The following is a 15,115-nucleotide window of genomic DNA, read 5'->3' as shown; positions in this document are numbered from 1 at the left end:
TGCAGGGTTGATGATTAACTTCAATAAGAAACATGCAGTCATTGTTTTGAAGGTCAATGCTTAAATGATAACATAGACAGTGCTGCAAAACAGTGTTGACAGATGATTTAGCTTGTAACAAACATGAAAAGAAAAATCAATGAGCCCCATTTTTCAATATTTGAGCAGCAGTGAAAGATGCTGAAATAGACGGGAAGATCTGGCCAAACGAAGCTACAAACATGCCAAGCTATTGCAAAGGTACCAACTGTTTAATTAGCAGCTGGGAGGGTTAATCATTTTTATTTAAAATGTTGTTGATCCACTTTGAAGAATAGCCTGACAAACTCCAATAAAAAAATGAATGGCATGACTTGCTGACAGATGATTAAATAAATAAATCAACATAAAACAAGATGATATCTACAAATACAGATAACACTTCCCAGAATGGAAAATTATGTTTGCAGCACTGTAACACACTAGATGTGCCTCACATAAGAACAAGCATGTATATATAAAATTAATGTCATCTTGCACAATTCAAAATTTGAATCCTCCACAGATTAAGGAAACTACTAGCGTACATTTTAGAGAGCCTGCTGTTCATGGATAGAAAATATCTACAGTGTAAAAAAGCCTTGGTACAAAAAAAGGTCATCCTGACATTTGAGAATAACATGAGAAAGTGTGAATGTAAAGCGAATTACTCAAATTGAAACATCAGCTGTGTACAGATCTTCTCCTGATCTTCTCCTATATCAGTACCTGATAGAGCCCAAAGTCGAGCCGTAGTGTGGCAACGTAGCGAGTCTCACGTCCACTGCGAACATCTCGAAGCTCCAGCTGGAGGTCATGCCACCGGCCGTCTGCCACCTGAACCTGATCCAACCGCAAGCGAACCGGTCTGGTTGAACCGCGGGACACCGAGAACACAAGCTGACCGTTTATCACCTGAAAGGGAAGGAAGGAACAAACAAACAGACAAACACCAATAAGAGAGAAGAAAAGAGAGAGAGAGAGGGAACATGAGTCAGTGAAAACAGCAGAGAAATAACATCACCAGCTTGGTTTGTTTGTGTGTGTGTGTGTGTGTGTGTGTGTGTGTGTGTGTGTGTGTGTGTGTGTGTGTGTGTGTGTGTGTGTGTGTGTGTGTGTGTGTGTGTGTGTGTGCGTGTGTGCGTGTGTGCGTGTGTGTGTGGGAGTGTGAAATCCAACATCTTGGCTGCACTCCTGCTAAGAGGCTGCTAAATCAATGTGGTCTTTGGATATCAAATGTAAAATGTACATTATTTCAGGACAAGGGAAGCATTTAGACATCTGTGTCTAGAAAATGAAATTAGTTAGACACTGAATAAAAACACATTAACAAGAGACATCAGTATAATTCCCATAATCAACCACAATGCTGCCAACATATTAAGCTGCCCACGCAGTGTTTAACATTATGTGCCACCCGGTAAGATTTGGCTGAAAATGTGCAAAATCTAATAAAAGCATAATATTGAAGTATTTAAGAATAAAATAGAGAAAGACAGTGTCATGTGTTAGGTGTAATGCAACAAGTGCTCTCTGGACTCGTAAAACAAAGAAACACTTCTGATTCTTTATTATCTTCAGCACAGCCAAATGTATAAACCACCACACAACAATCAGTCACAACACTACTCTTGCAACAGGAATCAACAGGTTAATAAGAAACTTTATTTTCCAGAAATAAAGTTATATCCGGTGCAATTTAAAATCTATAAAGTAATTATGTTGTGTGTGTTGTATGTGGGCTTGCCTGGAACAGCAGGCTGGTGTACTGGCCAGCCTGAGCCTGCAGTAAGGTTCCCTCTCGTGCTCTTGTTCTGAACACCAGGCCAAGGTACCAGGGCGTCGAGATAGTCACGTCGTTCTTAAGGTCCCACCAGAGAGCGCTATTACCCAGGAAGCGATGAGGGTGTGGCATCACTGAGGCAAAAGATGAGTGACAGAGAGTTAATACATGACTGTGCAATATGAAGAACAACCTCAAGAAGTCAGTGTACTAGGACTGTATACATTATTTTGCAAAAATTTAGACCAAGTAAAAATTATGAGGGGTTCGCTGGTTGTCTTGTAGTCAAAGGTGTTAGGCAGATAAGCAGGGATCTATGAGGCGATCTCTAGTACCGGGTGCCAGCATGGAAAAATTGTCCCAATTAATAAACATGTGACAGCAGTGGTGTTACTGATTACACAATATTTTTCACGATTGCCAATAACAGCTGTGACCTGTAAATAGCTACTACATTCACCTTGATTCAGGGGGTAGGCTGATATCATTTAAGTGAATTAAGTTAATACATGGCCACTACACCATACAACATTCACTCCTGGGCTGAGACCTTTGTTTCATAGTATACTGTTGTATTATTATTGACAAGCACTTAATAGGTTTAATAACTTGGAAAAAAATCCCCATTGGGATTTAAAAAAAATAAACTTCCATTCATCTGACAAGCGCCTTTTCTACAAGATTTCCCCCAAGAGTTAACTGTCCATGCTAGCAATAAAGGCATGACAGTAAATACAAATGAGTAAATCTTGAGTCCACCTGGGCTACTGAGAATCACTTATGTGTGGGGATCACTCAGGATTTATAGGTCCAATTATATACAGATATGAGGCACATAGTCAGTGCTTCACGACTACCTCACATGTGTCCTGAATTTATTCCTAAGAATAATGAGTGTGAGCGCTGCAGTTTCCAGTGAATATTATGAATTCAAGGGAATCATCTTTTTCTTGTCTTCCTATCAATATCTTCAAAAAGGTCAACATTGACCCAGCCATCAATCCACACATCCCTCCATGACTCCATGAGGATTCCACTCACACTCTATTTTTCTCCCAACACTTAGAGCCTCCAGCTGTGATGGGTCAGCGCAAAATGAAGGAGCAGGAGTCGAACAGAGTGAAAAATACTGAAGCCCAGACTGGGACATTAACTGGGATGAAGGAATGACAAAGCACTTTTGAATCTTAACTACTTAAGAATGAAGCAGCATTAAAACAGAATCATCATCAGAAGAATCATTCAAAATTAACAAATAAATGACAATTATATGCCACTGATGACAGAGTTTTTCTGCTTTATTATAAGAACACAACCACTCAATTCTTTACTGGCATGAGACAGATTCGTCATCCAATTGTCCTAGCCATTGCCTCCCTCGATGGTGATACGTTTATCAAACATTACTGTGACATTGTTAAATCTTCTACCTTTTATGACGTAAACATGAAGGACCGCAGGTTAAAAACTAAACTTATGGAGCTCCTTACCATGACTGCAGTCCTTCCCTCCGTATCCTAGTGGACAGTCGCAGGAAAAAGTCTCCCAGCTCACCCTGCAGGTTCCTCCGTTCTGACAGGGGTTGGATTTACAGAAGGGGAGCTTGGCACTGCAGCCTTGAAGAAGCAACGGAGAGAGACAGTAACATCAGTTATTAAGTTTACAGAAACGTATCACCAATGACACGTGTCAGTTAATTCATAAGATAAAACCCTATGGAGTGTTTAGAAGATTGATCATGATCTTTAAACCTCTCCTTATCAGCGTGATAAAAAGATCAGTACTGGACTGCACTGGCTATCGTCTTAAATGTCATAGTCTCTGGGAGCTATGGAGCCTTTTTCAGAGAATCCAGTGTAATCAGAGGATAGTAATAAAGGACTTCCTGCCAACACTTCCTTTTTCCATGTGTAGCCATTGTTTACAGTCTAACTAGCAACTTCAGAAGCAAGAAAGTAGTTGGTGTTGAGGAACATCATCAATGAGGGGGTGTCTGCTTATAGACATCAGTTAAAGCTAAATCAAAGTTAGATGACTGCTGATTGGCTCTGGGATTGCATTTCAATGGATTCAGATTGCTTTAATGCACACAATCAAAGCTGAATGAAACCCTTGTGGAGGAGGCTACTCAGATAACACTTCTGATACACACCAACAGATTCTGTATCTTTACACATAATATGTCAATAAGGCTATACAAAGTTTAGTCAAATGCATGTTAAGAGGACCAATGAAATGATTAGACATCATATGTTACTGGTCATGTTTTTAAGTGAGGAGAAATACTGTTATCAGTGCTGACCAGGTATCGTTCCATTGTTAGCGATGAATCCAGCTAAGTCCAGCGGCTTGTTGTCAATGTGCAGCTCCTTCATACAGCCGATAAACTCTCTGGCGCCAAATGGGAAGTTGTCTGGTACATTGGGGACTCCGCCCAGAAACAACGGACCCGTCAGGTCCAATGATCTGAAAGAGAAGAAGATTAAGAGTAAGAGGTGACATAGGGTGTTGGGGGAAAAGGAATAAACACTCAAGGATGACAGGGGATGAGATGAAGGGAGGTAAGGTAAGAATAGGAACAACATGAAAAAGGGTAGAGTGATGCAAAGGGATTACATACAGTAAACCCAGGGATTAAATTTCACATCAGACGTAAATGTCAAAGGAACATGAATCAGAGAATAAGAGTGGATATTGAGGAGAACAGATAATGATGATGATGATGTTGTGGGAAAAGGAGAAATAGCAAAGGGAGTGTAAAATTGAAAGATGCCAGGGAAGGAGACAGACCATGAGGTAAATGAACAAACAAGAGATTAAATCTGAGTCACAGCAAATATCAGGAGAGGAGAGGCAAAGGTGAATGACAAAGCAGGGATAGAAAAGAGACAGGAGCCAGAAATAACAGGTAGATGTGTAAAAAGGATGTCAACAAATAGCAGAGTCACAAACATAAAAAGAAGACAAAAAAACAGCAGACACAAAAAGGAAGACGTTAGCGCAGCCGGGGAGGCAGATGAACAAACAAGAGATTAATTGTTAGTTACAGCAAATACCAAGAGAGAGGGGGTGAAAAGGCGGATGACAAGACAGATGGAAGATGGGTGGAAGGAAAAAAAAACTGGGGAAATGAAAGGAGAGAGATGTAGGGGGCATCAAATGACAAGTCATGGGGCTGCAAAACTGAGAAACAAAAACAGTTGTGCTGTCATTTAAAAGCAGTGTTTCATTCTCCCCAGATGTGATTGGGGTTTTCATCAAAACTTGCTCTGGCGTCTCACGTCAAATAAACGCCTGTGGAATATGGATTTATGGAAGCAAGAGAGACAAGAGGTGCCAGAGTCGAACAAACAAGAGATTAAGTGAGAGTTACAGCAAACATCAATAGAGAGTGTCATTAATGGAGGATGTGAAGCCAGAGTAAGAGGAGGATGAGCTGGTAATGGAGAAATGAAGACGGAACAAAGGAAGAGAGTGTTGAAGCGTTAGTCTTTGTCCTTCCTCTTTGATCTGTCTTCCCTTCTCTCAGCCTGACGGAGCACTGAACACAGCCAACGTGATTACAGCTTACAGAGACAAGGCCAGACATCAACAGTATGACAGGCTGCTTTTAGAGTGAATTTGTGTGTATATGTGTATGGATGTGTGTGTTGTATGCACTTATTGGCAAATATGTAGACATTTACGGTAAGTAAAGACAAGTAGGCAAACAGCACAAGCTGAATAGAGTTCAAAACTTTGACAAGGTCGAACAAAACAGACACTTCAAAGCAACATTGAGGATTTCATGTCAAATTGAATGATTTGGTTGTACTTAAGAGAAAGTAAGGGAGAGATACACAAATCAAGACTCAGCGAGAGAGAGAGAGAAAGTCATCAGAGAGGATAAAAAGAAATGGCCATGAATGCCAGGAAGAATGAACAGATGAGTCACAAGACAATCAGAGACACAGGTAGATATGAAGAAGCACCAGAAGGCAAAGAATCATGCCTCATTAAAGCCTCAGGTCCCCCCACATTGATCCTACAGCCACCTCATCCGGCTGATCTGACTTACCTCATCATGCAGAAATTATGACTGTAACATTTAACTCTGAATCATGTGCCATTTAGTCACTGGCTTAATACAGCAATGGAGGCCAATTTCCCTTAACAAACAGGTAGTATACATAAGACATGTCTTTATTGTTTGAGCAACTTTCAGATGTTTGGTGCCTTCAAGACACAACATTTAAAGACAGCATAGGCATTGACTCAAAACAGAAGAGCTGAAAGAAGTCTGAACTCACTTTTTGTTGCTGGTCTGTTTGCCTTGCGCAGCACAGCTGTAATTCCCCAGCTGCATACCAAAGCGAAGCGACAACGCTGTGTCACAGTCGTCAACACTCACAACTGCAATCTTCTCATCTGACGGACCCTGGGCCTCACCGGTCATACTTCGTCTGGGCTGAACACACACACACACACACACACACACACACACACACACACACAGAAACAAGAAATGTTAAAAAGTGAGCACCTCAGCCCCTCCCCACCCAAAACAAATCCCAGCACACTAGAAATCATGCAAAAAATACAACTGAATTTACTTCATCTAGAGTTTACGCTACACTAGGAACCTTAAATTAGAAAATGTCATACACATATGATTATTCTCAGAGCTACACATCTACTGCACACCAATGCCAGAGAGAAATGGGAAGAATTCGGAAAAAAGGGGAGAAATTAGAAACAACAGACCAAGCATATGGGTAAGGAGAGTATGGAGTAAAATCCAACAGAGAACACATTCACTCTTCATTTACTGTCTGCTGGTGAAATAAAGGGGAAGAGGAGGAGAAAATAAGGGGGGAGGGGAGGGAGGGGGGGTTTAAAGAAAAAGAAGGAAACAAAGACAGGGCGAAGTGTATGTGCATCCTGACACACACTCATACTCACATAGCGTGTAGCTGGCTGAGAAGAATGAAAGAACATGAAGAAAATTAAAGGAGATGTGCTGCGAAAATGTATGAATGAAACGGTGACAAGCTAACGCCCACAAAACAGTGCTAACACTTTAGCTCAGTTCAAAGTGCTTATTTGGTGTGAAGGCTGAGAAACTGCTGACGCATCAGTACGAATAATCATGAGTAAAGTGTAAAACTTCAACGGATAACTCATCAAACACACATTAGAAACACAAAATGTAGGATCAAAAGAAAACACCACAAATCAAACTGGTAAAGCTACCTTGTTGTAGTAGTGGATATGAACAGTATGCCAGTTTCCATCACTCACACCACCAGGCAGGAAGGGATTCACCTGAGTGGATGATTCACCTGTAGGTGGACAGATGAAGCTGGTGTCAAAAACCTGATCAGGTTCAAATACTAATTCATTGGTGCATAGCAAACAGATTTTATATGCCACTGTATATATGGAGTGCAGGCATCAACTTTTGTTTACGTCATTATTTTGCTCATCTCTATTTTATTTGCTCCAATTTCCAGACTCACATGTGGGCATGTAACAGAAAATTTTCTACAGCATATGTACAATTAACCTTTTAAGTTATGTATTTATCATCATGTTTGCCAGGACCAAGACTGACAGTCTTTCAGGCCATAATCAGGTCCATGATTAGTTTTTATCCTTCTTGGTGATCATTTATTTCCACAGAATACTAAAACTGTCAAAAACATAGCCACAACAAATCACAACTCATAACAGGTACTATCTTAGTTTTAGAGCCTACAACAAAAAAAAGCCATAAATAAATGTTACACATCACGGCAAACATTATCACATATTTTAAAGGGACAAAATGGTCTTTACAATTAGAAAAATACAACACACAGGCACAATCAAGCATGAAGATAGAGATATACATATAGATAAGATACATTTTAAAAAAGATATTCAGTAGTACCTGTGGAATATTTGAGCACCACTTGTCCTTCTTGTATCTCCAATGCGATGAAGTCATGTTTCTCATTGAAACGGCCGTTGTAGAAGAGAAGACCACTGTTCTCCAGGGTGGCAAAACTACAAAATACACACAAACAGGAAAAACATGTCCATGAATATATGCATGATGTGTATCATTATATATTTTGACAAGCATATCCTTACTGTTTTGTTTATTTAAAAATATACAGCACAAATAAAATGAGTAATATTAGACACATTCATACATTTTCTAATTGACTTCTGGTGATGTTACTGCAGTGTACGACCTTGATACAGTGAGCCATACAGAAACCTAATTCACAGAGAAAAACAGAATGACTCCTGAAAGCCTCCTCTTACACGCTTAGTTTGGAAGAACAAAACTGAACTGCAGTTAATAAAACATACTGCTGCAGCGCGCAGCTGCTCAGAGTCATACAATAGTCGGTTTTCCAAAGCAAGGCCAGAGGGACGTGCTGAGGCCAAGGCTGCCATGTTAACACAACCTGATCAAAAGAACTACTTAACATTTTTGATACTGACAAATCTTCTATGCTGGCAACAAGATGTAGGAAGATCCCCACTGCAAAAAATGGCCACTTGAAATGAAATGGTTTTAATTGAATGTCTTGCTTTTTGCTTGGCTTCCACCTGTGGACCTCTGTGAACTAAAGTTGTATCTCCTTTCTTTTCACAGAGCCCGCCTATACGTTCATACATTTTATTCTCTGAGAAAACAAAAATCTTTAATAGTCTAGCCTTATTCACACTTGCACAAAAGTATTTGAAGGAAAATTGCCAAATATTTCACTCATCCGGAGTCTCTCCGGCCAGCCACCTTTTATGTTTTCTGCATGAAGCCGGAGTGAGCTGATGTGACAACGCAGCAGGATGGAATCAGGGTGAATACAGCCAGTGGGAGGGGTTGGGTACATTTATTCCCTGCGATCTGTGCACGACCATTGCATCTCTGTAATTAAACGGATGCATTATGTTTTCTATTTGCCAGAATGTTCTTCTCTGCTCTTTTGTTGATACTGTGATTCTGTTGAACTACACATTGCATTGACATGAAGGCAAACATTCTAATTATAGCATCTCTCTGGCTTCGTCTGTCACTTCTACGTCATATTTTTTAAGTCATGTCTTTCCTCATGGGACCCCCCCGCCCCACATCCCATTGCACTGAGATATTCTCCTGCTGTGAAGAACCAGATCAGGAGAATTGCATGGGCAGAAATCCTCAGGAATGCGGGAAAATGGCTGCTGTGAATCTTTTCCATGGAAAATATGAACTAAAGCACTGCTGTAAATTGTTTTTCAGACACCGACCTGGTGGCAGCGTAAGCATTTCAACAACTATATGGAAATGCTCAATCGTCTTCTTGGCGGTCTGGTTTGGTTTTCTAAGTCATATAGAGGAAACAGTAATCATTTTAGTTGGTTTCCGCACCAGTTACAAACTACTCCGAGTAGTATTTGCATTTTATTTTCATGGTTTAAACATCAGCCAGAGAAAACAGGAGCTGTAACATAACTTCAATACAGGAGTATTAAGGTATGTACTGTGGAAAAAAGTACATTATCAACATTTCCGTCAGGATAACTATACACCCCTGTTATCTGACAATGTTGCCTGTGACTAAAATAAGCCACTGGTATTCAATAGGGAGCATGTGTATTGTTTACATGGCTCTGCTGCGGTTAGAACAGCACAGTGTCATCCTATCTTGTAGTTTGCAGACGCATTCTCCAGTGGTTAGTAGTGATAATCATTTTCTTATTATTAATATTGGACAGGAGTTACAGCTCCTAAAACTTCTGATGTAAGACACATTTTGCAGTGGAGAAATAAAATGCTCTGGGAGAGAGTAAGTGACATGAATAATGATGAAGTTCTGTTTGGTCCTGATGTGAAAATCAGGCCAAGGAGTGTAGCTGGCAGCAAACAGGATGCTAAATAAAACACATCAGGGGAAGTGAGCTGGCAGTCACTCAGAGTAATGTGTATTTACAGTCACCAACAGATAACATGAAAGTAACTGTATAACAGTAATAAGGTTGAGCGTTTGGATGTCTTGAAAGTTAAAATATGTAACTGTGCAGGTTCCTACAGATAGCTGTAGAAATCACAGTTAACCCTGTAGGCTGAAGTTGATGCTCCCAGTTCTATGAAAGCGGCAATATAGTGAAGTGGCTGGAGCATGTTAAGCATACAAAATATTCTGAAAAGGTGGGTAATACATCATTCTACTCAATGACTTGTTATTCAAGGTTAATGATGAATTTTAAACATTAGAATCGGTTTCCTGCAACTCATCTTCAAGCACAGGTTAAATGTCTACATCTTAGACTAGCCTTATACAATAGTGAAGATTTTGTTCCCCATAAAAAGGCCACTCAAAGCTTGGTGTAAAATTTGTCTTGAGTCAGTGATAAGTAAAAGGAGCAGCTGACTAAATCATTCCAGGACACAAATGAGAGGGAGAAGTGTGCTGCTCAGAGAAGACAGAAACTCAGCTCAAACGCCCCAGTTGATAAAAGGTTTACATTATCAACACCATTTGAATGACATTACGAAGGAGGTGGTATAAACACAAACACAGTCTGCTCAGTGAGCCAGAGAGAGATCTATGATTTATGTATCAACATTATCAACACTACAGCACCATAATAATCTGGTTAACCTATCACATACACTTTAAAGAGCAGAATACTCTCATGTCTTTTGTTTGTTCTTAGGAAGGAAAAATATTGATTCAAATCATTAATTCAGTTTAGTGTAAAAATATTGTTTTCTGTCATTATCAACCAGTACCCAGTGCTCTTTTTAAGTCTGCATCCCACCCTCTTATAAAGACCACTGGGATTTTAGTTGTTAATGGGAAAGGATGTTACACACTTTCTAACACAAACCATCAACAAAGGAACAGTAATTGACATACCATCACTGTCTAACTAGAAGTTGTCAATAAAGCGACATGTTACATGTAAATAGCCTTTACATGTTAAAATCACACCAAGGCTCATTAGGATTAAAAAGCTAACCAAAGATGACCACATCAGCCTAGCAACAACCCCATGGGCAATATCCCCTTAGCAACTATGATTAGATGACATCACCCATGGCAACCATCCCATAACCCTGCCAGATCACTCTTAAGGACCACTTCAGATCTCCAGTGGATGACCACTCTGCATGTCAAGAGATGAAGGACCACCAAGCAGCAGAAACGACAGTGGTACTCAAAGACAAAGACAAAGAACCTTACACAAAGGAAACAATCACTATCCTCTGCAGTAACAGTCTGTGTGCAAGGCTTGGCATAATATCTAAAAGAAAACTAAACTACCTGAGAGCCTCTGGCTTATGCAGGAAAGTTTTTAAGGCTGCAGAATAAAGTAGTCGATATTCTGATGTGACTCACTGGTTTTTACAGGTTGGTCTTACCACAATATTTATTTTAAATGTGCTGAGAAGCTGCATACATTTAGACTTTACATTTAAACACATAAACACATAAATGCCTAAATGGGAGATTCCTTTATTGAGAAGTACATTTTGACCCCTGCAGCATGTGCCATTGGACTCTTTGCTGATACAGGCAATACTGAAACAGGAGAATATAAGATGATAGGATGTAAGATAAGAAGCAAGAGTGGAAGAGAGAAAGAAAATGAGGTGTAACTGAAACCAGTAAATTGAATGATGAAAGAGGAGAGAGGGTGGAAAGCACTCTTCTTGCTAGTGAGAGATGTGGAGGAAGTAAAGAGGGAAACCATAAATAATAGGATCGATCCCTGAGCAGAGGAGATGAAATAAATAGATTAAAGCAAAAGGGAGACAGACTCCATAAGCAGAAGAGAACTGAGAATCAGAAAGGACTGCTTATGGATCTCTGTGAAAGTGCAACTATATGATGGGAAATGAAGGCTGAGAGAAAAAAAGATGAATCAAAGTCACAAATACAAAACAGGAAAGAAAGAAAAATGATACTTTGAAATATAGACATTTGGAGAGGTAAGAGAAGAGACAAGACAAAAAAGAGATTTACTTACGTTAATGAGATAGACAGATGAAATCTCTGTCGGAGGCCCCTGAACATGACGAAGGACTTGGGTGGGAAGGATCGGGCAGCGACTGTGCAGTATGGGCGCTCGTAGCCTCCTGCAGGACACTCACAGCGGAAACCCCCTCCTGAAAGCTCCCGACACGTCCCTCCATTGCGACACACACCTGGCACACACCTGCCCTGCCGCCGGTCAAACTCACATCGGTCACCTGGGGGTTAAAAAAGAGAAGAGTTACTTATTAGAGCAACAATGGAAAGCACAGCAATCTGTAAAGACCCAAGTGACTCATTATATTGAGTATCTGCTATGGGCAGAAAGAGCATAGCTAACAGTGATCAAAAATCCCTTTACAAGGACACATTTATAAACAGACTGTATTATCTGTGATTTAAAAAATAAATACAGATTAGAAATCAACACAATTCACAATCCACACAGACATCAGGCAATTAACTTTTTTAAACTCTGACCTAACTGAGTCCATCAGAACAAACACATGCTGTGCAACCAAAGCAATGTTTAAACACATGCAGCTTCATTTTAGATTCCAGTCAAGATCCAGAGGGTTACAAGCTGAATTTAAATTATGCTTAAGATAAAATGTTGTTTTGATTCTATTCATTAGGGTGTATGCATGACAAACTAAGTCCAATGATGCATGAGAGGTATTGGATGCTGAATATCTATCTGACAGTACTATAAAGTGTGGACCAAAAAAGTTTTCCTAGCCCTGAGGCAACCTGTCCTGCTTCTGTCAAACACCGTGATAACCTGTTGATCAAACTTAAAAACACAAACACAAGACCCTAACCTTTATCTCTGCATCACGGCTGAGGCACCAGTTATAAAGCAGGGATCAAAAGTCTCCCCTAAACCAACACAGTGGCCTTTGTTTACCGTTAAAAAAATACTTAAATGTTGATGCTGATACATCTCCAAGGCCTTAAACTTTAGGGACTGGCTCAACACAACAGGAATAATGTACAGTTACAGATCATATACATTTCATAACAATACTAAGATCACCAACTTTACAAAAGCTCATTCCTTTCAGATGTGAAATCAAAGAACACAAAAGCATTACATGTAACACATAAACAGAAAGGTGTATTGAAAAACAAATAGCTTTATATTGATTGGTCGATTTTGACTATGGGTTGAAGTTTTTGTCTTGTCTTCAGTCTCCAGAAAACAGGATTAGCTATCGAGTCAGCAGAGGGAGAATGATCATTCAAGCTTCATAAATGCAAAGTGAACCTTTGAATTCAGAGGCTTTCACAGCTACCCAAGTTTACTTGATAACCTAACTACTAAAGTTTGAACTTAGCTTTATCACTGCTAAGCCTGATAACAGCTGGGTTCACTTTTTACCGTTTGTTTGTATACTGTGAAGTTTTCTTAGTCAATGCTGAAGTGAGTCTGATAACAGTTGAGGTAATGTATTTTTTTAGTTATTTGTTAAATGCTGACATTTGCCTCCATAACTCTGAGAAATCCAAATTTAAATAGCCTCAGTAAGCCTGAGTTCTTTCACGCTCTGCAAACAGCAGAGGAGCTGTTATTTGAGTTATTTTGAATTCCATGTTGTACATACAGATATCCAAATAAGCTAACCACAGTCCAGACCTTCACAGACGTTCATTTTACACAAAATAAATGGTATTATGTCACTTGAGAACCTTGTCTAGGTTTTGAATAAGGTTGATTTAACCTGAGGGTGTTGAAATTGCCTCAGTCCATATAAAAGCAAAGGTTCTTTCTCCAAGTCAACCACTTAACAGAGAGCTGCTGGCTGTTTCCTATCAGACAGCAAACTGCATTCACCACTTTAGATGTAAATTAGTACTTGATTAGATGGGGAGAGCAGCAGGGTGCTGATCCCTGAGGAGCAGGAGTTACAGAAACTGTTATAGAAGACTGACCTTCACCATCCCTCAAAGAACCCTCGATATCAAAAAAAAGGGAGTGGATAGCTAGACAGAATCTGAGTGTACAGAAAATTGGAAGTGTATGTCTGCAGGAGAAAAAGGTTAGGGGGATTCTGCACACTGGGTCTACTGCTTTAGAAGTGTGAGGAAAACAAAAACAAATAACGCAAAAAAAAAAAAAAATCTGCAGACGAGAATAAACACTGAATTGGCTGCCAGTCAAACAAGCGCCCGTCTGTGAGTACCTCAGGAGGCAGAAACACCCACACAACACACACACACACACACACACACACACACACACACACACACACACACACACACACACACACACACACACACTGACTGTTTCGCCCACATAAAGGGGTATGAAGGAGGAGATGAACACATTTCTTTTTTGGTTTTCAGATCTCCTGGAGCACATTTGGACACACACATAGTCTGACATTTAGCAGCTGCAGACAAAAACACCCACACCCAGTGCCCTTCATATCAACAGAGCAGACGGGGTTTGAAACTAGCCTAAAGACAGATTATACCTTAAGGACCTACTTTAGAACCTGCAAAGGGCTGCAAACACACACACACACACACACACACACACACACACACACAAACGTACTACTCTCACACACACACCGTGTTAGTACGATAACAAATAAACCCACCACAATGCGTACACATGAATAATTAATGGGATACAAATTTTCTTTCTTTCTCAACAGTATGTCTACCATATTCCTCTTCTTCACTTTCTGTCTGACTTTCTTTCATTAACATAAACACACGTACACACTCACGCACACATACAAATCCTCACACACAGCAGGATCATTGCCCCTGCCCTCGAGGCCGTCAGGTTTTATCAAGTAGCTGTTTCTTTTGGAACATTGTTTTTGTTGCATTTAGATACCAAAGTACCCACTGGCAGAGTCCTTTTAACAGACACACACACACACACACACACACACACACACACACACACACACACACACACACACACACACACACACACACACACACACACACACAGACAAACAGACCTCGGGGCAAGTCATGACAACACATACAAAAAGCACCAGTCATACATGCATAGTAGGATGTACACGGTGGTTTTAGCACACACTACACAGGTAAACTAGTGCTGGGCAATTAATCTATCTTAATCTCGATAAATAATGCAGATGTTGTAAAATCAACGAATAATCTTGTTTAATAATAAAAACACTCTGATTGTGTAAGATTATTCCTCTTTCTGATCCTTTTCATTCAAGATTTGAGATTGTATGTTTGTATTTCATTGCATTGCCGATGAATGAAATAAAGGTACAAATAAAACAATAAGATGAAGAACAGTGAGCTCAATATTTATGAAAATAAT

The 15,115-nt window shown here is 39.9% G+C and overlaps 1 protein-coding gene across 1 annotated transcript in view; it reads right to left on the bottom strand.

Moving 5' to 3' along the window:
* celsr3 (cadherin, EGF LAG seven-pass G-type receptor 3) overlaps positions 1–15,115 on the bottom strand; it is a 103,649-nt gene that overhangs the window by 44,873 nt on the left and 43,661 nt on the right. Inside the window, 8 exon segments of the mRNA XM_061058252.1 lie at positions 748–933; positions 1,766–1,935; positions 3,292–3,417; positions 4,104–4,267; positions 6,091–6,248; positions 7,034–7,122; positions 7,713–7,828; positions 11,792–12,014. Coding sequence (XP_060914235.1) covers positions 748–933; positions 1,766–1,935; positions 3,292–3,417; positions 4,104–4,267; positions 6,091–6,248; positions 7,034–7,122; positions 7,713–7,828; positions 11,792–12,014 — 1,232 coding nt within the window.

This window comes from Labrus mixtus, chromosome 15 (genome assembly GCF_963584025.1).
Source record: "Labrus mixtus chromosome 15, fLabMix1.1, whole genome shotgun sequence".
NCBI classification, from domain to species: Eukaryota; Metazoa; Chordata; class Actinopteri; order Labriformes; family Labridae; genus Labrus; species Labrus mixtus.
This window is presented reverse-complemented; position numbering and strand designations above follow the sequence as displayed.